This window comes from Trachurus trachurus (assembly GCF_905171665.1).
Source record: "Trachurus trachurus genome assembly, chromosome: 14".
In the NCBI taxonomy this organism is placed as follows: Eukaryota; Metazoa; Chordata; class Actinopteri; order Carangiformes; family Carangidae; genus Trachurus; species Trachurus trachurus.
The window spans coordinates 4,257,331-4,283,943 of NC_139903.1; the positions used below are offsets into that span (position 1 = coordinate 4,257,331).

Below are 26,613 nucleotides of genomic sequence, written 5' to 3' on the forward strand. Positions count from 1 at the left end.
CAGTGAGTCCTGTGGTCAGATTATTTCTCAACAGTCAGAGCAATATTCATCCATCAACGCGACAGCCAGGCAGAAAGTGATAGCAGACTATAACAGCCAATGCAAATAAATGGACTGATTACAGCCTCATGAAAGCTGCCATTAGGAGAGAGAGGAATTTTTTCCTGCAGTAGCCCAACTCTCCTCTTCAGCCCAACCATCAAGACTGAAAAACATCGGTCCTCTCTGGACAAAATGTGGACATCGCAAATGAGTGTCCTTTGTCCTTTATGTAGGTGAGCGACAAGCGTTCAATTTAAATGAAAAAACAAAACAAAACACTGATAGTCAATCAGTACCCACACAGAAAACCATCAAGTTGTTGTAGGATGAAGATGATGGCATGACATGTCCAGGTCTTCTTACTTTACTTTTACTTTTATTTGCTTATTTAGTCGGGACAGTGCATATGGACAGTGAATGCAAAAGTACTCACTGTAAATACACCGGATTTAGCACTAATGCTAAATTACATCCGCAGTCCCCAAAACAATACAACAATTATTTCAAAGGAGGTCAAATCGAAAGCAACTGGACTTAGTTATTTGTCTAGGAAGACATTTCAGTCCCAGCCTGGTCAGATGCTACATGAACTGATGAAGCCTCTTGGATGAGAGGTGAAACGTCTTCCTATAAGTCCAGTTGCTTTCGATTTAACCTCCTTTGAAATACTATGACCTGGACAAATGAGAATATGCACAGGCTCAATACAACAATTAACATATCCTTATTAGATCCTTATAGTCTCTTGAACTTCAGTGGTGTTTTGTTTCAGGTGAATCAGGGCCAAAGGTAGAAAAGCACGAGTGTTTCCAGAACCATCAGGACTTGTTTAGTTTAGTTTATTGGTTTAAAATATACAGAGACAGTGCACATTAATAAACATTTCTGTAAACTTGCCGGTTTGTAGAGTCAGTAACTGGGCAAGTAGGACTTTAATGACCTACTGGACTGACAACGATCTCAGCAAACCTCCATCAATCAGGCCTTTAGAAGCTATAGGATACAGCACATTTACAAAGCTGCTGGAGTTTACTTTAAATCAACCCAAATCAACAAAAAATCAACTCCTATTGAACAAGTTGAAGGGAACTGAGGGAGAACTTTTTGCAAGATGATGTTAGATGTTGGTGTTGGTGTTAAGAATGTGTACGGTTGTATTTTATCAGTAGGACTTTTGGACTTTATTTGGACTTGCAGTCAGATGAAGACGTGCACTTAATGGTGACCCTAATAATACTGTTGATGTACTTCAGGGAGCTGGTAAACTAGCTCATTTGAAAAATGAAAATGAATGTTTGATGGTTTTCCATGTTATTCATTTATTTAGACATCTGTATGTTTGTTTCGGTTCATTTCTTATTTTTGGTCCGTTCAGTTTTGATATGTGCAATATATTACATAAGCTGACCAATTATAACAAAACAACATTTAACCTATAGGCTACAGTCTGACAATAATCCCCTTTTGAGTTGGAAAATACACCTGACATTATATATTCTCAGGTTATATCTTATCAGTTAGTGTGTAATATGTTTGTGAGAGCGATACAAACACACATGCAGCCATTCAGCTCTGACAAGTTGAGTGTAGCACGGTAGCACCTTGCACAAGCTAGTGGACACTGAGAAACCTCTGTCTGCACTGGAGGTGGTCCAGCTCATTCCTGGGTGGTGGATCTACAATGATGCGTCCTCATGAATGAATGAATGAATGATTGGTCAATTAATTCAAAAATAGTTAGGGCATAGTGATACCAGCTGTAGTGTTTAGTCATGACATGCTTGACATCTGCTACGGAAGAAAGTGGTGAGAGGTGGAGTTCATCAAATCAAGTGTTGGATGCTCGTCATAAATTGAATCACTGATGTGTTTGCTATTTAAAAGGCAGCTGTGCTCCATTATTATGAAGGCCACTGAAAACCTGAAGTCTTCTCAAGTGACTTCTTGACTTTAAGTGAAAACCTCTTCTGCCACTATTAGTTCATATTTTACACAGTTTCCTCACTGTTCAACCAAAACATCCCTGACTGCGTGAACACACAGCCACAGCTCTCACAACAAGCCCAGCCCCCCCCCCCCCCCCCCTCTGCAGGAGATGATTGGCTGCTGTGTAGAGTTGAGCCGTGCACTTCTGGTTGATATCGCTCCACCTTCGGCACTAATTCTGGTTTGTTCTCCATCAAACACAGAGTTTACACCAGTATAGGAAGTGAATGGAGCCACCAGCAGCAGCTCTGACTCTCTGCTGCCCGGCTACACGCTCACTGCCATCCAATCTCCATGGGTGGTGGTGGAAACTGTAAAAACTACTACTGAGACTCCTGGTTTTATTGTGCACATGATTTTTATACTGATATGTTTCTATGTTTATGTTTTAATGCTTTTTTCTTTCTTTCGATATATGAGCTGCATCCCAAATTGCCCTTTGGGACATGAAATAAAACTGAACTGAATGAACTGAATTGAACTACATGTCTTGCCTTTACTTATTCCTACCAACTTTTTATTTTTTTAATATACACTGTATATATACAGCTTCATGGAGTTTTGCTGTTAAAAAACTGCTGATTGTTCATCAACAGTTAGGTGTGTGTTTCTGTAGAGTTCACCAGTTTGAATCGGTTAAAGTATTGTTTCTTGTCAAAGAAGTCAAAGTCAAAGAAACTTTGAGTAACAACTGAAATTGCAAAATCTTTCCTGGCACGTGCGAACCCTCCTGAATCGACATGTTTATCAACATTAGTGTGGAAAGTGAATTTTACTATATACTGTATAGATGTATGCACTTTATATGCTGCATAGATAAGGTGTACAGTTTCTTTTATAAAGAAGCATTTTATGGAGCTAATTTGTTCCCTCATTCTGGGCAAGATGTACTGGTATATACAGCTCTGGAAAAAATAAAGAGACTACTCCAAAATGTTCTTAATAAATCAGCTTCTCTACATGTATGACAGTCATCGACACCTCACTCTACTTAGCTGATCACCTGAACCAAATCATATTTAATGAGGAAGAAAGATTATAAATACATTAAAAAAAAACATTGCTGCGATTAAAAATAGGGATTATTCCACCAATGTTGATTTCTAAACTCTTCCTAAGTTTAAAAAGTAGTGTTGTGTTGTTTTAAAATGAATATGAACTTGTTTTCTTTGCATTATTATACAAGGTCTGAAAACACCAGAATTTTCTTTTTGTTATTTTGACCTGTTGCCATTTTCTGCGAATAAATACTCATTCTTATTTCCAATTTGGGAGAAATTTTGTCAGTAGGTTATAGAATGAAACAAAAGTGTTCATTTTACTCAAACACATAGCTATGAATAGTAAAACCAGAGGAACTGATCATTTTGAAGTGGTCTATATATTGTTGAAAATCCCTTTAAAACACTTGAAAAATGCAGTTTGAAGCTAAACAATACAATGGATGTAATAAAAGATATGGTGGATATTAGGATAAGAGTTGGTTGTGAATATTACACACACACACACACACACACACACACACACACACACACACACACACACACACACACACACACACACACACACACACACACACACACACACACAAAGGAAGAGAGAGAGAGAGAGAAAGAGAGGGAGGGAGAGAGGCGACAGAGCAGGTCTGGTCTGAGGGAGTTCAGCTCAGACCGGATCACTTGGTCTCTCTCTCCCTCCTCTTCACACCGCGGCTCCAACAAACCTCCAAGAACTTGTGTCATTCTTCTATTTGTTTTTCCTTCTCGCGGCTTCGAGCCTGTGGATGTTCAGAGCAGGAAGTCTGGAGGTCTGGAGGTCTGGCTGGACGTGTGTGTGTGTGTATGTGTATATACATATGTGTGTGTGTGCGTACGTGCGTCCATGGATGGATGGATGGATGAATGGATGGACGGAAAACTGACAGGACTGCGAAAACAGGGTGAAGTGGACGTGGCGTTAAGCCCCCGGAGTTGGTGTGCAGAGTTTTCCTGCTGCTGCTGCTGCTGCTGAACAGGTGGAGCTGAGCTGTGGAGTTGTTGGACGAAGTTGGAGCAGGATGGAGCTGATGGGAAACCCTCCGCTCTGCTCTGGATTCAGATAACACTGCTCCACCTTTCAGGTTTTTGTTTTATTTAAAAAAAAAAAGAGGAAGATTCTTGGCACCGGGATGCTCAGGATGCCATTTCTAATCTCCCACTACTAATAGAAAGTGTTTGTTAAGTTAAGTTAACGCGAGTCTATATGGGAAAGCCCCAGTGGAGACTTTTTTACGCATGCAGAGCCGTTTGTGCCAAAACTTTCCGCCGATATGAAGGAAAAATGCAAAAACGCGGCGAAGACGCGCAGGGAGAAGGAGAACGGGGAGTTTTACGAGCTGGCCAAGCTGCTGCCTCTGCCCGCGGCCATCACCTCCCAGCTGGACAAGGCCTCCATCATCCGGCTGACCAGCAGCTACCTCAAGATGAGGGCAGTCTTCCCCGACGGTAGGAGACCAGACACAGGCCGAGAGGATATTAACACACAATACAATAAAGTGTAGATTTCTTAGTCTATTCCAAAGCAAGAGGACAGAAAAGAAACAATTAACATAGGCATTTTTTCCCCTTAACCAACAGGCGACAATAATGCACTCAAGGACTCAACATGTCTAATAAGTAATTACAGAAAATCTATGGCAATTTTCTTTTCTTTCCTACTAAAGTTTTGCCCATGCACAAAATCACAGACCGTCGCCATATTTTATTTCCTGAATCAGATAGAGACAGTAAAGGGTAATTATTATTAGAAAAGAAAGAAAAGTTGTAAAGGCAACAGGCTGTGTTTGAATTTGGTTTATTTTCTGTTAAGTGGACTTCTGCTTCTGATCTGGAAAAATCTGATCGTTTTTCATTATTATAGGCCCTAGAAAATACACTGCACACACACACACACACACACACACACACACACACACACACACTGAAAAATTAAAAGAGAAATTAATTCATTACATTCAAATAAAACAATATTGGAAAGAAACAAAAGAGCTGTTAATGAGCAGCAGCCTAATACATTATTTTCATTCTGCTCTATCTTGTTAAAATGAGCTGCTATAAATTATTCACCAAAACAATATTGGATCTTTTAAAAACCAGGCAGTTCTTAATATCTTAAAGTAGAAAAAGCAGTTTATCAATCTATGAAAAAGTAGGCTAAGTTCTAACAGTTTTGGTGCATTGTTTTTACCAAAAAAAAGAAATGTCAGGGGGTCCTGCTTTTTTTTTTTTTTTTTTTTTTTACCTCTCCAGACTGATTTAATAATTCGCTCTCATATTTAAAAAGTTAGAAAATATATCGCCACACACACAAACGCCTTTCCGCACAACTTAAAATATCTACAGCGCAATATAGATTCATGATTTAAGAGCCGCTGTATCACAAGACCAATATTAAAAACAATAATATAATTATTAATAATAATGAAGAAGCCTATATTTCTCAGTCTTTTTGTTTTATTATTATATTTTTTTTAATTCTTCCTGGTGTAAAAGTGAAGGCTGCTCTCAGGTCTCGCGCGCCTTCACTCATCCGTAATTAGCGGCTGTTAGAGTCATTTGGGTAAATTAGGGCTGTAGTAGGTGTCCTGGTCCTGGAAGTTCGGAACTTGTTTTCTCAGTCTGATTAAAAATCTGGTGTCTACTTGAGGAGCCTCACTCATTCATCAAGGTGAATTATTTCATTAGGCTGCACGCGGCTTCAGCGGGGCAGGTTAGAGGGCAGAAAAACACAGTCCTTCCTCTCTGTCATCACTCATAGAGTCAGACTCAACACACGGCCTTTCATGCTGGGCCCACCACCACGTCGGTCCTGCATGGTGCTGCATGGTCCTGCATGGTGCTGCATGGTCCGCCGTGCACCTGAACAAGTTGCTGCGTCTTTGTCCGTGAACGCACCACACCAGCTGCAGGTCTGCGTTTGGCTGCGTCGTGGGTCAGCTTCGTGGTGGATTTACGCGCGTTCAGTCCTGTCACAGGCCGTCTATGAAGGAGTGAGTGGCCGTGTAGATGATAACGTATTTTCATTTTTTCCATTTATTTAGATCTCCATTATAGCTTCACAGATTAACTATCCATTGCAGTAGATAATTACACACTGCAAAAACTCAAAATCTTTCCAAGAATATTTGTCTTATTTCTTGTCAAAATGTCTCATTTCTAGTCAAAACTAATCTCTTTCCACTTAAAATAAGACTCATCACCTAAAAATGTACTTGTTTTTAGATCATTTTCATTTGTTTCAAACTAATTTTCACTTGAAATAAGAAGAAAAGGTTTTTTGTGCTTGTACAGTAATAAGAGAGAAAAACTTGCTCCACTATCAGATTTTTCTACTTATTTCAAGTGAAAATCTGCTTGAAAGAAGAAAAAAAGTGTCTAAAAACAAGCTACTTTTAATGTCATGAGTCTTATTAGATTTGTTTTGACTAGAAATGACATGTTTTAATGACAAATATTATTGGTAAGATTTTGAGTTTTTGCAGTGTAGAAACACATCACACCATAAACACAATAACAACATCCATAACCACAACAACTCACAACGATCTACAAGACAAAACAAGACAAAGCAACAAAACAAAAACAATACAAAGAACATGTACATATAACTGGACCTTATTCATTTCCACAGTGTAGCTATTAACCATAGTTGTGAAATAATCAGATGTTCAAAAACATACGTTCCTCATAATTACATTAACTTAGAGAAACAGTAGCTACCCAATACACAAGCAGACTTTAGATATTTCAAGTAAATCAGACAAACACTAATTGATTGTACCAAATAGCTTCAGCTAGATAGAGAGCTGTTTGACTAATACATGTTCTTTCAATACATCTTTAAATCTGTATTTGTTATGTTCTTGGATAATATGTCCTGGCAGAGCATTCCATATCACCATGGCCCTATACATTATTACCGTACTTTTCATCCTGTTTGTTTTCACTTTGGGTAAGGTGAATTTACCCTCCGCAGCATGTCTTGTTTTGTAACAGTGTTCATCCGAACTGAAAGACAAACGTTTGTATCAGCAGCTGATTCATTAAGATGGATGGAGTGGAGCTGAGGTGATCGTCACATTTCCCATCCTCATAGGCTACTATCCTACTAATGTAACTCTAGCACATCAACACCTGAGGTGGATCATGAATGACCTGAAGGCCTCATACTGCAAAAACCCCAAATCTTTCCAAGAATATTTGTCTTATTTCTTGTCAAAATGTCTAATTTCTACTCAATACGAATCTCTTTCCACTTAAAATAAGACCCATCACCTAAAATGTACTTGTTTTTAGATCATTTTCACTTGTTTCAAACAAATTTTCACTTGAAATAAGTAGAAAAATCTGCCAGTGAAAGCAAGTTTTTGTGCTTGTTATAAGGAAGAAAAACTTGCTCCATCAGATTTTTCTACTTATTTCAAATCAAATCAAATCAAATCAGCTTTATTTATTTATATGACACTTTTCATACATTGCAGTAACACAAAGTGCCTCACAGAGGATAAAAACAAAACAAAACAAGGCAAAACAAAAGAACACCACACCACGAAAACCGCAAACTTTCCACCCCCACAAATATACACACAGATACACACATACACACACTCACTCACGCACATACATAGACATACGCACAGACATACACTAGCTGTCGCTGAGGAGGCATCTGAGGAGATTTCAAGTGAAAATATGTGTGAAAGAAGTAAAACGTGTCTAAAAACAAGCTACTTTTAATGTGATGAGTCTTATTTTAAGTATAATGAGATTTGTTTGGACTAGAAATAAGACAAATGTTCTTGGTAAGAGTTGGAGTTTTTGCAGTGCACTCTGCAGCCCGCCCGGTGTGTGTGTCGTCCTCAGGCCGAGGCCCGGAGCAGAGCAGCCAGGAGCTTCTCTCCAAGCCTCCATCCCTCAGAGCCACAACACAACTTCTTCATTTTAATATGCATGTTAACACACACACATACACAAACACACGTAGACACAAAGACACACAGATACCGAGAAAGAGAGAGAGAGAACAAAAAGTAAAACCAAAACAAAAGCAAAACCAGTCCTATTACAACAGTATCCTACATTAATCTTAGTAATAGGCTGTGGACTGAATACTTTAAATGTGACTTTATGTTATTTTATTATTATTAGAGTAGGCTAGTATTATCATAATGACCTAGTTTGTGTATTGCTCTCATTTCTACTTTGTGTTAATTTCACTTAAACAGGTTTGAAAAATGAAAGTGAATGTTCGATGGCTGTCCATGTTATTGGCACTTCATTCATTCATTCATTCATTTGGACATCTGCATGTGTGTTCATTTTCTTATTTTTTTGCCCGTTCAGTTTTGATACTCTCACAGTTTATGTGTGGAAAAATAGAATATATTATATAATAATCTGACCAATTATAACAAAACAATCTGACAATTATCCACTTTTGAGTCCTATCAGTTAGTGTGTAGTAGTAATAGGTTTGTGAGAGCGACACAAACACACACGCAGCCGTTCAGCTCTGACAAGTTGAGTGTATAGCACCTTGCACTCCCAGAATCCCTAAAAAATAATGACTTTTTAATGGCGGCACTCTGAGCTGGTGCATGTGAGTGGCTGGTTAAGTGGCGCGGCGGCAGATGCAGCGGCTCTGAATGTCAGCACGGATTATAGAGGAACATTTAGATTAAGAGTGTCAGGCACCAACGTTTCCTCCTCCTGTCCTTGCTGATCGATGTCAGATCCTCTGTCGCCACCAATGTCTTACTTGTTTCTAGCTGTTCCCACACACACATCCACACATTGCATGCACACACACACCTTTATACAAATATTTATTCCTGCAGAAAGCACAACATGGATTTGCAGCGATGGAAACGAGTCTCTGAGCTTGTTTCATGAAGCGTGGCTCAGTTCTGTGTCCCAAAGCAAACCACACTTTGTCAAACATGGTCAAATTCTTCTCTCCTGTGAATGCGTCACACACACACACACACACACAGCAGACAGTTACACCGATGTGTCGACACATACTGACAAAGTGCTTCATAATTGAATGATAAAATGGGCTTTAAATCGTAACTTAACATCACAAACTGAGGCCTTTAATGAGTGAAAATGATCCAGTAGATTGCAACATCTGCTCCAACATGTGCAGGGATAAATGGCTCCGTTCTCCGAATTCGACACATGATGATGTGTGTCTGTGCTCATGCATGGGGAGATTTTTTTTGGGGGGGGGAGTAATTAAAGGTGAAAATTAAGGGAGAATTTGTAGTAAATCACTCTTAACCTCACTACACTACACAGACTGATTTTGTTAATATGGAAATGCAACCGCAGCAGAGTTTGACAAAGAAATACACAAACAGTCCAACAGCCAGAGAACAGATTAAACATCTGTAATCTCCCCCCACACACACACACACCTGGAAATAATCACAGTATGAGGACTCACAAACATTGAGAAACATGTGTAAAATGTAAAATGTAGAAGGAATATTTTATATTCTGCAAGAAAATGAGCAACACAAACTCTCTTATTTCTTGAAGCATGTGTTCAGAGGTCTGTTATAAACAAAGCTTTAGCAGATCATTGCTAAGTGGATCTGTAATAGTGGGAAAATGTTGTTGTCTGAACAAAGAAATGTTCCTCTGAGAAGCAGAGAGGGGCTTTCTCTCTCAGCGGTTTGGTTTCTACGGGGGCAGCAGACTACTACGTCGTATACACGGCCTCTAAAATACTTTGCAGAAACCGGATCGTGCGTCCAAACCACAGCATCAGAAGATCGATACATCAAACTCAGCTCCGTGACAGACAGACAGAAACTTCACCAGATGAAGAACTTGTTAAACACAGAACACAATAAAGTCCAGTCCTCGTCTGTGGTGCTGTAGTAGGCTACTGTCGGTGCTCGTTCCCTCTTCAGGCCTGTTGTTGCTGATTTACAGTGTGTTTCTCTGCTTTCTTAAGGGTTGAGCAGCTTTGGCATGAGACAGGCTGCTGTTTGCTGGCTGATTTATACATATTATCATAATGAAATATAAGAAATAGATAGATGCTTATGGTATTAAAATTGCAATATCTAAAATTCTGAAATGTTCTCTAATGCTTTTAGTTCTGGTTGTGTTAATATCTGCACTAGATTAGATTAGATGAGTTTATTTGTCCTTTTCAAGGAAAATTGTTTTCACTATTTCGTACAGAGCGGCCTCGAGAAGTGCAAATTACATTCATTTACATACATTCCCACATTTCATACACCACAATTACATAGAGACATAAGAACATAAAACATAAGACATAAGACCCCGCACCCCACATTTACATGTACATTCCCCCTGGTTATGTTATTTTCATTGTCTTATTACAGCAGATGGGATGAAGCTTTTGTTGAATTCATTGCTGTTGTTTTCATTTTTGGTGGCAAAACCAGTTTCCTCTTCTGATTTGAACTGGTGCCACCAACTCCACATTTGATTGATTACAGAGTTTCATTTAATAAATGTGGAAGTCTGTGGTGTCTCCTCTTGCTCCACACTGACATGCATCTCTGTCTCTCTGCAGGTCTGGGTGATGGATGGGGTCAGTCCACCAGGCTCAGTCCTCTGGACAGCATGGCCAAAGAGCTGGGCTCCCACCTTCTACAAGTGAGTACAAGAAACAACAAAGTGTGTTTTATTTTGTATGTGTGTGTGTGTGTGTGTGTGTGTGTGTGTGTGTGTGTGTACTGTGTGCGCACAGTTTGGTTCATCGTGCACGTCTATACCGGCAAATACACGTTCCCCTTTGTGACGCACCTGTAGATTTCAATGCGCAGCAGCAGCAGCAGCAGCAGCAGTGAACCAGATCGCAGCTCGTTTAACGCGCGTAGCCTCGTCGTCGTATTTTAACATCGCCGGACTGCGGGTGGTCCTCTACCCTCTCTTGGTTATTTTAGGCTATGTAATTAAAAAGTCACAAAATCACATAGAATATGTTTTTCTCATATTAAACTCGTTTCTGATTGGACCTAGCCTATGATAAAATAACAAGTCATTCCTCCTCCGCATGGAAAATACGAGGAGATCATCATCATTCATCTCCTCTCGGACGAGTCTATTTGATCTGTTCTAACTCTGCAGGTCAACAAGTTTCCTCGGAGGAGTAAACTCTAAACTCTAAACCTAGAAGCTGTTAGTGCGTCACGACAGAGACAGGAGATGAAAACTACTAATTTGATTGGACATGATCGTCATAACCTCTAAAGTCCGCTCCTATAATTTGGGATGACTACGTCTTTCTGAACTGCGCCAGGCTCTCTGCTCCTCATGACTGACTCACTGCTGCTGCTGCTGCTGTTTCTGCTGTTTAAACTCAACCTGCTGCCTGTAACATACATACAGATAGATAGCCACTGATATCACTTTCATAAGTTTAAATATTCACATTTGATGAAAAGCACCAGCACTGCTCCTCAGTGGTGGACAGTAATGGAGTAAATTTACTTGAGTACTGTATATCCAGAGGATTTGTACTTTACTTGAGTATTAGATTTCTTTGGTACTTATTACTCTTACTTGAATACATTTCCAAGACAAATTACTCGAGTTAATTTCTAGGAAGGCTGGAAAGTACTCGTTACTTTCAGGTCTGCTCTTTTTTTTTTTTTTCTAAAATCCTATTGGACACAAGCTGTGTTTGTCAAAGAAGGAAACCCTAACCCCTAAAAGCAGCACATAGTGCAGCTGCTTTCAAAGAGTTCATTCTCAGAAACAAGAGTTAAAAGGTCCTTAAATTCATTTAGAAAAAAATATAGTAATTCATTGATGTGAAAAATAAGAAATTTACTCTTATTTTTACTTATACAGGTATTATACCAGTAATAATGTATAAATGCATTTCATATCTCCATTGTCCTTTTTTATCTCCTGCTGGTTTGCTGTGATTCATTTGAATTAAAGACATTATTAGGACTTTTTACTTATGACTGTAAAATGACAATATGAATTGATCACTAATACTTGTAGGAAGCAGTACATCTCTTAACAGTTGTAAAACATGCACTTTAAAATTAGTAAAAAAAAAAAAAGAAGTTTACTTGAACTGATGCAACATGCTTGTGGCCCGTACAGTGCTGTCAGTGTCACACACAACACGCCCGGTTCTTGAGAGGATGTCAATGTGCAGCTCGGCTCAGTCTGTGTCTGCTTCAGTCACAGAGCGGCTGCACCGAGCGTATGAATGGTGTGTAGAGAGACTGCAAGCGAATACTGGGCCTCACTTTTTTAATTATTTGTTGATATTGAATAATATTAAAGTGTAATTATTATCATGCTTACTTAGCTGCATGTGTTTAATGTTCACTGGCAGTATTTGTTAGTTTAATAATATAATTGAATAAACCTGGTCAAAACTTCATGCAATCAGCTTAGCTATTTTTCTTTTTAGGTGTTTACAAATCAGTGCATAAATTACAGATTCATGTTAAACATTTTGATAACTATTTAATTCACCGAGCATCAGAGGATCAAAGTTTTTTAGAAAATAAAGTTAAAAGACTTTGGAGTTACGGCCATTTTGGGAAAATATCCAGAGAGTTATGCAGCATATTCCTCCTTGGACAGCAGATTAAATCTATTTGAAAAGGGGTATTACAAAGTCATTCTGCTTATGGTGTAGAAATTAAGTACTACTATGCTGAAACAACTATCCTAAATCCATACATATTGTATTAATGTAAGGATGTCAAGTGCCTGCTGTTGTGTTTTTTTTTAGTTCTTGTTATTTTTGTCATAAAAACTAATAAAAATGTATGAATAAATAAATAAATAAATAATTGAAGACACCTACAGTATGCATCATACTGTATGTTTTTCTTTATAAAAACGTTAAAATATATAATAAGATTAATACATTTTACTGTAATAGAATTGAAATAACATTCAATTTAGCAAATGCTCATTTGGTGCAGCTGCACAAAAACTAAATTGCAGGAGGCAGAGCTGGAACCTCTCACAATAATAATAATTATATCATCTATTCTTATATTACATGGGCAAATGTTTAGGCACATAATACTGTGAATGAAAATCAATGACTTATGTCTTCTTTGTTTCTTCCCTCAGACTCTGGACGGCTTCGTGTTTGTCGTTGCCTCTGATGGGAAAATCATGTACATCTCAGAAACAGCGTCGGTCCACCTCGGTCTGTCCCAGGTAAAAAACCACCGTCCTCTTCAACAAGCTGTGAGCACAGTACAGAAGATTTACTCTATTACTAACATTTTAGATGATCCACTGGTGATTAGGAAAAAGGGGCGTGGCTCCAGTTTGACCATAAGAAGAAAAGTAGAAAAGTAGCTCATAATGAGAGCATTTACAAATGAAATGCTGCCATGAGGAAGCTGCTAAACAGTTTTTCATTGTTTGCATCTATAAATATTCATATAAAAGTAACTATAAAACTAGAAATTAGTTCTGTACAAATATGTACGTTTATGTACACTATCGCCAAGTTGGAATACTTTTGTTTTCAGATACATTCCTCTTTTTATTCCTATTTATACATGTTAGTAAGCAGCTTTGACCAGGTGCAATGATTAGGCTGGCTTACATACCGAGTCCCAGTTACCAGTTTTGAGAAGATAGACATTTTATCTATCTAGAATAAATCACGTTATCACAATCATTTCATGAGAAGAGGTAGAAAACAAAACATTTTATTCCAACTTCATGGGCAACAGTGTTTGTTCTTATATTGTAGATATGTGTCACATAAACATAAGCCTGTCAATGGGTTTAATGAAGAGAGACAGCTTTAAAATTAATTTTAAACTATATAATCACACAGAATATGTGCATTGTTGCATTGTTGCACAGATATTTATAATCTATGTTCACATACCTCAACATGTCATACCATATAATAAATAAATGAATGCACAGATACAAATTCTACTAGGGGGACTTAATATGTGTGTATATCCTGAACTCAATCCCATTATACAGCAACATTACTCTATAGAGACACATGTAGATCTATATGTCACACATTAACTGTTATAACAGGCTACAGTACAATAATTAATATGCACACACATTACAAATTACACCTTGTGTGGTTTGGTCTTTCAGTTGGTGGATAGTTTTTAGTTTTGCAGCGTTGTTGATGAGCTGTGATGCTGTTTATCGCTGTTCGTCTCAGGACATTGAAGAGTTTTGTGCGCTGCAGGTGGAGCTGACAGGAAACAGTATATTTGAGTACATCCACCCGTCGGACCACGATGAGATGACAGCAGTGCTGGGTGTCTGCCAGCCGCCACACCATCACTTCTCTCCAGGTAATTACACAATAATCTCACTCTCTCCTGGAAAATGTCATATTTTATTCTTTATTTATCTCAGAAGTAAAGAAAACATTATTTGAAACAGGCAAGAGACAAGTTTTAATCCTCCTGTTGTCCTTCTGGGTCAAATTGAACCTATGTTCCCTTCCTCCATCCTCCTACCTTCTTTCTTTCCTTCCTTCCTTCCTTCCTTCCTTCGCATCGCCCATCCTTCTGCTTCCTTCCTTGACCTTATCTGTTCCTTCCCTCCATTTTTCTTTCTTTCTTTCCTTCCTTCCTTTGTTCCCTTCGTCCTTACTTCTTCTTCCTTCCTCTTTTGATCTAATTGGCCCAATCTGTTGCCTCCTTCCATCTTTCTTTCCTTCCTTTTCCCTTCCTTCTTTCCATAATCCTTCCTTCCTTCCTTCCTTCCTTCCTTCCTTCCTTCCTTCCTTCCTTCCTTCCTTCCTTCCTTCCTTCCTTCCTTCCTTCCTTCCTTCCTTCCTTCCTTCTTTCCCTTCGTCCTTCCTGCCTTCCTTCCTTCCTTCCTCCTTCCTTTGTGCTTCCTTCCTTCCTTCCTTCCTTCCTTTCTTCTTTCCCTTCGTCCTTCCTTCCTTCTTTCCTTCCTTCCTTTTTCCCTTCATCCTTCCTTCCTTCCCTCCCTTTTCCGTTCATCCTTCCTTCCTTCCTTCGTGCTTCCTTTCTTCTTTCCCTTCGTCCTTCCTGCCTGCCTTCCTTCCTTCTTTCCTTCCTTCCTTTTTCCCTTCATCCTTCCTTTCTTCCCTTTTCCCTTCCTTCCTTCCTTCCTTCCCTTTTCCCTTCATCCTTCCTTCCTTCCTGAGTCCCTATGTGCCGCGTCGTCTTAACAAATTCACTATGATGGTATATTTCCACAGCTGTTATTCCATCAGTCATGTCGTGCACATGACTCAGCTTCTCTCTGATGACAGCGGTGTTGTAAAAAAGGAAATACCTTTAACCTCAGTTAGAATTTTTTATTTTTTTAACCAAAGAGTATTTCTGTTTCCCGTTTTAAAAGTATTTCCGTTTCCACCAGTGACTAACCCTGTGGAGCTCTTACCATGTGGGCTTATACAGTCTTAACCGCACTGGCCTTGGGTTTGAATCTGAAGTGTGGCCCTTTGCTGCATTTTATCCTCCCTCTCGAGTCTCTCTTTCCCCAGATTTCCGGTCTCTCTCTCTTACTTTGCCTATCATAATAAAGGCCTCAAAAGCATTTAAAAAAAAAGAATTTCCATTTTCATTGACACAACTTTTTTTGTTGCCCACTCATGTGGAAATATTCATTATACTGGAATGCATTGGAATTCATTAGAGTACAGATGATTCCCAGCAAGTCTGAATGAAATGAATCATAATCTCATATGTAGGTTCTCACTTCTATTCACACTGGGAGTCTTTTAATAAATGTGTCGTAATGGTGTCATCAGGGTTAGGCAAAGTGGCTGTTCAGAATGAGACTGATGATGGGTTTTTCGGTGTTTGGCCTGCAGCGATTCAGCTTGTAACTTTCACACTACGTCTGTGTAGGGAAGTCTTTAGCAAGTAAAAAATTATCTTTGTGCTACTTATTATGACCACAAGAGGCTGAAGTGTGCTACAACCAAACTCCATGTGTTTTTATTTTGCCTCCAGGCGATTTAATTTGAATTTCTCCATGCCATCTAAACACGAGGTACATATATACTAGTTTAAAGGGATAGTTCACCCAAAATTGAAATTTCATTATCTCATTATCTCCTCCCCCTCATGTGGACTAAGGGCTGGGAGAAGTTTCAGAGTCCTCCGTGGCTTCTCTGAGTTACAGGGGGTCTCGGCGTAGCAGTGCATGTCCATATAACGGTTGCAAATGGATACCAACTGTCTTCGTAACAAAAAGACACCAAAAAACATCGAAATACCTCCATGCTGCTCGTATGTAATGTCCGTCTTGTATTGAAGCCCCGAAATGCGAAATTGTCCCGAAAATGTTTTAATAAGTCTATATTTCAAGCTTGTTTGTAGCGACAATTTCGCATTTCGGGGCTTCAATACAAGACGGACATTACATACGAGCAGCATGGAGGTATTTGGATGTTTTTTGGTGTGTCTTTTTGTTACGAAGACAGTAGTTATCCATTTGCAACCGTTATATGGACATGCACTACTACGCCGAGACCCCCTGTAACTCAGAGAAGCCACGGAGGACTCTGAAACTTCTCCCAGCCCTTAGTCCACATGAGGGGGAGTAGATAATGAGTGAGATTTCAATTTTGGGTGAACTATCCCTTTAAGGTTAGAGCAGGTTAGCAACGTGTGTCCTTTTTGCAAGAAATGTAGGCTATTTTCATTGGCAAAGTCTCGTCTTGCCTCTTCCCTGCTGATTTTCAGAGATATATTGTGAATCATCATGTGGAAAAGTAATGATTTTTTAGTCCTATTCAGACAGCGGAAGTGATTCATGTTGCACTTCAGACTCAGGATGAGTGTTACAAAAACAAACACTTGAAACATACTGGAGAAAGAAAAAAAACAGTTCTTTCAAGATCTGTATCAGTGCAGACGGTTTGAAGTGGATCACATGAGTGGTTGTTCAGAAAACTGACATATTGATTCTTCTATTATTTGATGGAGTGTGTGCAGTGCGGCCTTTAGTTTTATGACGGTCGGTGTTTGTACCTTGAAGCGATCTTGGTCAGCTTTTGGCGCCGGTACTGAAGAGCACGATCTGTTCTGATTGTCCAACCTCAGGAGAAACAAGACAAGACCCCTCGTCAAACAACCTTATAGAGCTTAGATTCTGCATCAGTTTGAACAAAAGTGTCAGTCAATAAATAAATATACTAAACTTTATACGTTTAGTGAGTGAAAAGTTTTACTTGGGCCCACAACTTTTGGATATTGGATATTATGTTGGTTCTGCAAGGAAGTTGCACTGTTTTGGATTCAAACCTTTACTGTTGCCCTCTAACTAAATAATCATCTTCTCTGTGATTTAAGGGATGATGTGGAGGGAAAGGACCTGAATGTTACTGTATATTATCAGTGTGATAGGAAAAGCTTTTATTTTCAAAGCCACAATAGGCAACAATTATATGTAGAACGCTTCCAACTATTCCTGAAAAGTCAAGAACTTAACATCATTTTTGAACGTGGGTGGGGATTTTTGACTACTTTCCTTTTCCTTAGTGTTTTTTTCCCCTTGCTTTCCTTTGTTTTTTGTCCTGCTTTTTCTTTGTTTTGTAGGTGTTTTTGTCCTGCTTTTTCTTTGTTTTGTAGGTTTTTTTTGTCCTGCTTTTTCTTTGTTTTGTAGGTATATATATAATGATTACACAGCTATGAATTGTTCCTTTCTCTGCAGGATGAGTAATTAACTAAGATTGTTTTATTTTATATAAACCAAACTGGTCTCGATGTGCAGAGACGTGTAAAGCATTTGCATGTACATGATATATACTGTATGTATGCCTCTGTATTTATGATTTGATGTTTGTGGGAAAAAAAGGATATTTTGATAGGATATTTGAAAAACCCAGTATATAATATAATGTGAGTGACGGTGTTGTAATATTTGTTTGTGTTCTAGATTATGAAATCGAGCGCTCCTTCTTCTTGAGGATGAAGTGTGTTCTCGCTAAACGAAATGCAGGCCTGACATGTGGAGGATATAAGGTATAGTAGGCACATGAGTTTTAATATTGATAATGTGACCATAGATATGATAAAGAAAAATACAATATATGATACTATACTGTTCTCTTGAGGCAGCAGAAAGAGTTTAACCAACAAAAATCTGGTCTGGAGACAGTGTTGTAGTATTTTTAATGTTATTTTAAGGGCACATTATGAAGACAGTAAGACACACATACACTCAAACTGTCTGCCTGGCCTGTAGTATATTTAAAAGCATGTACTTTTGGATACTTAAGTACCTTTAAAAGCAAGTACTTTTTTACTCTTACTCTAGTAACATGTCGACTGAGCTACTTTTACTTGTAACGGAGTAAATTTTGGCCAGTAGTATTTGTACTCTTACTCAAGTACTGGGGTCGATTACTCTGTCCATCTCTGGTTTCAGTTGATAAAACCTTGGCCAGGTGAGGGCCCACACTGCAAAAACTCAAAATCTTACCAAGAATATTTGTCTTATTTCTAGTCAAAATGTCATTTCTAGTCAAAAAAAATCTCATTATACATAAAACAAGACTCATCACATTAAAAAGTAGCTTGTTTTTAGACAATTTTTACTTCTTTCAAGCATATTTTCACTTGGAATAAGTAGAAAAATCTGACAGTGGAGCAAGTTTTTCTTTCTTATTACAAGCACAAAAAACCTGCTTTCACTGGCAGATTTTTCTACTTATTTCAAGTGAAAATACGTTTGAAACAAATGAAAATGATCTAAAAACAAGTTAATTTTTAGGTGATGAGTCTTATTTTAAGTGAAAAGAGTTTAGTTTTGACTAGAAATGAGACATTTTGACTAGAAATAAGACAAATATTCTTAGAAAGATTTTGAGTTTTTGCAGTGCATTCACTTTGAATGTGGACATATTGTACTGTTTATAGTGACCGAGTGTGCTGTTGTCTCCCAGGTCATCCACTGCAGCGGCTACCTGAAAGTGCGTCAGTACATGATCGACATGGCGCTGTACGAGTCCTGTTATCAGACTGTGGGTCTGGTGGCCGTGGGTCACTCCTTACCCCCGAGCGGCATCACCGAGATCAAACTCCACAGCAACATGTTCATGTTCCGGGCCAGTCTGGACTTTAAACTCATCTTCTTGGACACGAGGTAGGAGAGAGTCTGGAATATCAAATCATATAAAACATCAACAGAAAAAAAACAAAAACATTTGCACTTAAAGGGATAGTTCACCCAAAATTGAAATTTCACTCATTATCTACTCACCCTCATGTGGACTAAGGGCTGGGAGAAGTTTCAGAGTCCTCCGTTCCTTCTCTGAGTTACAGGGGGTCTCGGCGTAGCAGTGCATGTCCATATAACGGTTGCAAATGGATACCAACTGTCTTCATAACAAAAAGACACACCAAAAAACAATTGGTATCCATCTGCAACCGTTATATGGACATGCATTGCTACGCCGAGACCCCCTGTAACTCAGAGAAGCCACGGAGGACTCTGAAACTTCTCCCAGCCCTTAGTCCACATGAGGGTGAGTAGATAATGAGTTATGAGAAATTTTAATTTTGGGTGAACTATCCCTTTAAAGGAAAATAGCATACAATATATGCATAAAATGAAATAACATGCAGTTCAGCAGCCTATTGGTTTTACCACATGTCCTCTCTCTCCCATGGTGGAACCAGGGTGGCAGAGCTGACGGGCTACGAGCCTCAGGACCTGATAGAGAAGACTCTGTACCACCACGTCCACGCCTGTGATGTTTTCCATCTACGCTACGCTCACCATCTCTGTGAGTCCTTCCTTGATACGTTTAGCCAGATCAGATTATCATGGGAGGATTTGTGCTGTAGCTATTTATTAAACATAATGAATGTTTTACATTGTGATCTATCAAGGTTACGGTCAGTTTAGAAATAAGATGAGATAAATTGACTTCATCCCTCAATGAGAAAAAGGTCGGAAAAAATTTGAGAACTTTGTATTCAAGGAAACAGAATGGGACTTAAAGGGATAGTTCAACATTTTGGCAAATTGGCCCATTGCCATCATCCCTATAGTCTTAGCAGTAGGTTCGTTACCTTTAATTGTCGGTGCAAGCTGTTTTTAGAACAGCGGAGCAGAGCCGTGAGCTGCTCAGAGCTACGCTACGGAGGCTCATGGGATTTCTTGGTTTCCCTCATCAAACCCATCAAATACACAATCCAACAACTCCAAAACGCTCTGGTGAACAAGTTGTGACCTGCACATTCACCACGCTATGAGATAATAACAGAACGTTACCAGACAGAGTTGTTTTAGAGGGAAATTCATGCAAAACCGCTGATTCGCGCGTTCCCATCGGGGGCAGTTTTTCATCAAGCAGTCTCTGAATTGTATATTTGATGAGTTTGATGAGGGAAACCAAGAAATCCCATTAGCCTCCATAGCGTAGCTCTGAGCAGCTCACGGCTCTGCTCTGCTGTTCTAAAAACAGCTTGCACCGACAATTAAAGGTAACGGACCTACTGCTAAAACTACAGGGATTATGGCAATGGGCCAATTTGCCAAAATGTTGAACTGAAATATGTAAATAAATATTAAATGAAATAGAAATAGTGGCTGATGGACCATTTTTCTCTCTCTCTCTCTGACCCTGATGTAGTGCTGGTAAAGGGGCAGGTCACCACAAAATACTACCGCATGTTGTCCAAGCACGGAGGCTGGGTGTGGGTTCAGAGCTGCGCCACCATCGTCCACAACAGCCGCTCCTCCAGACCTCACTGTATCGTCAGTGTGAACTACGTCCTCACGTGAGTCAGTCTCCTCCTCCTCCTCCTCCTGCACGTCCCCATAAAAAAAAAACCTCCATAAAGACCAACTGTGCTCACTGCTCACCTGTTTGTCTGTTTGCACACAGGGACATCGAGAGCAATGCGCTGCAGTTGTCTCAGGACCAGAGTCGAGCCACCAAGCCCGGGCTCAGCCTCACTTCCTCCGAGGAACACCGCAAACAACTGAGAACCAAAGCCGTCAAGATGAAAACCAAACTTAGAGCAGCTCCTTATCCAGAGGTGAGACTCCCACGTCCTTGTACGCAGACTAGAGGGTATTTCTGTCTGCAGCAAGCAGTGGCGGCCTTAGACATCTGGGGGCCCGTTTCAATATTTCATATGAGGCCCTACCCTGTTAAACATAAAATTATTTGCCAGCTATGAGCCCATGTGTCGCTGATGCCTTAAACCCTGAAAGGACGCAGTAAACGCACTATCCATGCATCCCAGGTACGCACAACACATTAAGTGTTAAAATCACTACCAGGGCAAGAAACCAGGACTTCGCAGAAAAAACGAGGACTGAAGTTGGTTTTCATCAAAAAGCAAAATCATTATGTACATTTTCAGACAAACTACAGGCTTTAACAATATTCTGAATTTAAATTGGCAACAAAAGTAATGAGAGCAAAGTGCTCCGCGTTATTTCAGCACCACAACCACGGAGAAGGAAAGGACGAGACATGCGGACAGACAGACGTCTACAGGTGCTGATCCTGTCGGTGCTGCGGTGCTGGAGGCAGACAGACAGCTGTCTCCTCCATTATTAAAATCTGTAAATAAGCTGCCAATAATATCACATTTTAGTTGTGCTCTCGCTGTGCTCATAGTGTACTCATAGATCGCCTGTTTGGAGGCATTTTAACCCGAGGAAAAAAAGGAAAGAGGAGGAAAGTGATTGACAGACGTCAATCATCAGGTTACGCAACTGGGCGCACGTCAGGAGGAAAGCAGGAAAAACAAACACTAAGAGAAAAGGAATAATACTGGGAGAAGGAAAACGAGGGTCTATTGATAGTTTGCGGGCCGTTTTCAAAGGTAAGCCTACGTTGTTATTGATATTTCCTGCCGTATTATTAATTAGGAGCGATTAGTAGCCTACCGTCGCAGTGTGGCATGATACGCGCATCAGGTTGTAGAGCGGATCAGGGGTCGAGTGTGTGACCGCACGGTGGACAGAGCTGTTTGTGTGTGTGGTGGATGTAGGCCTGTGTGTGTGTGTATGTTAAGGTGAAACCTATGAATTATTGTGCTGTCTTTGACTTGGTGGCTGGCAGCTGGGGGCCCCCCTGGTGGCTGGGGCCCGTTTCAATTGAAACGGTTGAAACATAGGTAAGGCCGCCTATGGCAGCAAGAAGGCCTGGGGTTGGATCAGGAACGAACGGAGGTGTGAATGGAGGAGTTAGTGAAAACAGGAGAGAAATGAAAATTTCAGGGTAAATGGTGAATATTTTTATAACAGAAAATGTTGTGTGGCCTTATTTTCAAATCTAAATGGCCTCCATTTTTGTAGTACACATGGTTTTTAAGGGGACATATTATGGGAATATCACTTTTTTAAGTCTCTTTAACATACTGTATATGTGGGTGTTTGTCTCACCTTTCTGGCCTCCAAAATGTGAGAATTGACAAAAAGATCTGTAATTTTCAGGCTCCCTAGGTTGAAATCCACGTGGTTTTACGAGCTGTTCCCTCAGTTGTCTTCCAGTGATGTAACTAGGACTCAAATTTGCATAACCCCGCCCCTACCTGGGACTGGTAGAAGGGGGCGGGGCAAGCAGTGGCTCATTTGCATTTAAAGGGACAGGCACTGAAACCAGCCATTCTGAACAGGGCTGTTTAGAGAGGATGAAAAGAGCTGTGATGTTTGATCTTGGTGGTATTTTGACTGAAGCATGTCACAGACATGTCTTTAAGACACCTGGGAACTACAGTATTTTAATTTGTGGAAAGGGGGCATAATATGTCTCCTTTAAAGGGATACGCCAACATTTTTTTTCGTGTCTTGCCTCACTCCCGAATCCATGACCAGCAGATAGACACCATCCTTTCGACTGTGCGTGCAGTAACAAGGGAGATAGAGCCGTATCGCCCGTAATTAGCTTAGCTCAAACGCTGGATGCTGGAATGGGTAGTGTTAGCCTGCCTCCACCTAAAGTCATCAGAGAAACTCTTCAGCAACTCTAAACGGAAACTGGCGGGCCGATCTTCGTCTCAGAGCTGACTAAACTCTCCGGTAAGGCATCTTGAGCGGTCAAATGCCGCTAACGGGACGATATCGGTCAAAACGGAGGGTTCAAGCAAAGACGTTTTATTTTGGTTCAAGCTAGCTACATCGAGGGTAGGTTAGCTTCCTATTTCAAAGTAAAAGCACAAATTCTATCGTCATGGTTTTCTGTACGTAAAGGGCAACAGGTGTTTTATTTTGTGAAAGTAACCAGAAGTGCATTGGTCACAACGGCTAGCTTGAGTAGCGCCGAATTCGTCCGAACAAAATTGTAAACAGCTGGTATTTAGACAAATTAACGACACACTGCTGATCTAAACGGCTACTTTCTCACCTAAAAATGTTTGAAATGTGGATAAAGTGATATATTTACAGAGTTTAGAGCTAAAATGAAATCAGCTTATGACTGCTGATTTCGGCTCAGGTAGGAGGCAGGCTAACACTACCTATACACTTCCAGTGTTTGAGCTAAGCTAACTACAGGCGATACGGCTCTATCTCCCTTGTTACTGCACGCACAGTCGAAAGGATGGTGTCTATCTTCTGGTCATGGACTCGTGAGTGAGGCAAGACACGAAAAAAAAAATGTTGGCGTATCACTTTAAGAGTGTCTGTCATATCAGTAAATCATCTCCACCAACCACCGTTGTGTGTTTCATGGATACCAGCAGCAGGCCACTAGGCTCTTCCAGTCGGACCGCGTGAGCTGCTCCCCCCAGAGGACAGAGCTGTCCAAGGAGAGACCCCCGTACCCCATGACCCCGTGCAGGGAGAGGAGCTCCAGCCTGAGCCCCGAAGCAAACCAGATGTCCTGCAGTCCCACCTACAACCGGACCCCCCACTACCCCAACAACAACCCCCGACATGTGGACGCCCAGAGCCAGCTGCCCAGCTTGGTGCCGTCGTCCTCTCAGCTGGCTCAGCAGATCATCGGCTCGCTGCACGGCCGAGGGCCGGTCGGCTGGAGCCCGCCAGCACCGAAGAAATACACAGGTAACTCTATGAAATACGCTTCACAGTGAAATCAGCTCCAGTAGGGGAGGGACCGAGGATGGTTGTAACATTTTTGATACATCTACATAGACACACGATAAATGACATAAAAAAACAACAACTTTCTTACATGAAAATGAGTTTTTCCGGTCGCTACTTCCTCACATATGGAAAGAGGACTAAACTGAGCATATACAGCAGTGGTTCCCAACCTTTTTTGGCTCGTGACCCCATTATGACATCAGAAATTTCTGGCGACCCGGTCAATTGAGATGCACCAGCTCAAATATATTTATATGCTGCATTTTATTTGAACTCGATTCATATTCGAGAAAGTGAAAGTATAGAATACAGTTGTTTAAGATTGTGTGTGGTGTTTTTAATCATATTTTAAAAAGAGTAATAATTCGTTTTTTTTTTAATCAATTAGACATTTCAGGCGACCCCATTTGAATTCCAAGCGACCCCTCGTGGGGTCCCGACCCCAAGGTTGAAAAACACTGATATACAGTGTGAATCGGGTGGTTCATAACTTGTTTCTGATTGGAGAAATTGGAAGTGTTACAACTGTCTCCCCTATTTTCATAGTATTTTTTATTTACTTAAATTAGAAGACTGTTAACAATACAAGTGAGTTGCTTTCTCTAGGTTCAGATAATATTCTTCTGGTTGTAAGCAGACTTTTTGTTATTGCTGGTTTTTGAATCAGTTCAGATTAGATCACACAGTGGGAATACCACAGACACACAACACAAGCTTCTAATCTGAATCCAAAAAAAAATGCTCCCATCCGGCCGAAGATTCAGAGTTCCCAGGATGAGCCGGGAAATTTTTAAGAAATCCTTTATTCCACAGGCCATACAAGCTCTGAATATGTTATGATTGTTTGACTGCACCTGGCAACCCCTTAGAGGCCTATTATTGTCTATGCCTGTTTTGCACAACATTCAGTTTGTTTCTTGTTTCTATGTCTTTTATGTGTATGCTGTGGAGTGCTTTGATTGTTTTATGCTCTGTTGTCTTGGAGAGGCCGAAGACAAATTTCCACAAGTCCAAAAAGTCAGGCCAATGCCAAATGCATGTATTTATTTTTATTCTACAGTATTATCAAACACACAATGGGCTTCAAAAGAGATTGTTACCCTCAGAGATGATTACCCTCATGATGTATTGGACATATTTTGTACATATAGAAAAGGCCATGATTGGGGATATTGATGTTATATCACAGCTCAGAGACGCATCTTTAGAGCAGATTTGTTAAAGAGGTAGTTCAACATTTTGGCAAATTGGCCCATTGCCATAATCCCTATAGTTTTAGGAGTAGGTTCGTTACCTTTAATTGTCAGTGCAAGCTGTTTTAGAACGGCAGACAGAAAGCTTACAAGACAGAGTTGTTGTTGTCAAGCAGTCTCTGCATTTCCCTCTAAAACAACTCTGTCTGGTAACGTTGTGTTATTATCTCATAGTGTGGTGAAAGTGCAGGTCACAACTTGTCCACCAGAGCGTTTTGGAGTTGTTGGATTGTGTATTTAATGAGAGTTTGATGAGGGAAACCAAGAAATCCCATGAGCCTCCAGTCCGTAGCGTAGCTCTGAGCAGCTCACGGCAAAATTATCTTGCACCGACAATTAAAGGTAACGAACCTACTGCTATGACTATAGGGATTATGGCAATGGGCCAATTTGCCAAAATGTTGAACTATCCCTTTAATGCACAATGTCTGACATTCTGACTCGTTTTATTCAAAATATTTTTCTCAACACTGTATGCTCTTGATGCTGCCTTGGGAAGAGTTTGTATTCCACTTATTAATTGTAATCTAAGCTGCTGAATGTTTCCCTCATCAGGCCCCGGCGCTCTGGCAGCCGACCGCAGACTCCCCGATGACATCTACCACCACGACTGCTCCGGCGGCGCTGCAAACCAGTATTCTCCCAGCCGCCTGAAGGAAGAACCATACAAACACTACACGCTCGTGCACGGCGAGGCGTCCGACGTCTCGTGCCCGCACGCTCGTCCTGTTCAGGCCGCCAAGGGTCTCCGAGGCGATCGATCCTTGGCCTGCCCTTTGCTCAGCGGTCTGGTGCTGGGGAAACAGGGCGAGCAGGTCGGCTCTCTGCAGCGAGCAGCAGATGTGCAGATGGTGATGGAGCAGAGGAGGCGGCGGTGCATGATGGAGGCGCCGTACGGCCACAGAGCTGCAGCAGTGTATCCACAGCCGGCCGCTAACCTGCAGTGTGAAGCTGCAACCACGGAGCTGCAGCAGCCCAGATGTGCCGAAGACAGCAGGAGGATGTTGATAGGAATGGGACTTCCCCAGGCTCCATATAGTATGTCTTTGAACTTTCATCAAGTCTTGGGCAAACACAGCTCGATGATTAAAACTCCTGCACCTTTTACCTCGCTGAGCCACAGAACAGACAGCAGCAGCCAGACATACCACCAGGGCAAAGACACGGCCTCGTACAGCTGCAACAGCCAGAGCCCCAGCTCCAGCTCGTCCCCCGAGAGCCACAGAGAGATCTCGCACTACGTCGGCACATCCGTCATCATCACCAACGAGAGGTGA

At 40.6% G+C, this 26,613-nt stretch overlaps 1 protein-coding gene across 1 annotated transcript; it reads left to right on the forward strand.

Annotated features, from left to right (window-relative positions):
• Positions 1–4,336: 4,336 nt before the first annotated feature.
• On the forward strand, positions 4,337–26,613 carry sim2 (SIM bHLH transcription factor 2; the record flags this gene model as incomplete). Its single annotated transcript, XM_083986989.1, has 11 exons — positions 4,337–4,511; positions 10,624–10,706; positions 13,164–13,253; positions 14,269–14,377; positions 17,949–18,034; positions 18,958–19,157; positions 19,694–19,800; positions 20,653–20,800; positions 20,908–21,061; positions 23,720–24,041; positions 25,892–26,613. 11 exons carry the CDS (start codon positions 4,337–4,339, stop codon positions 26,611–26,613), a joined length of 2,196 nt encoding a protein of 731 aa, XP_083843115.1.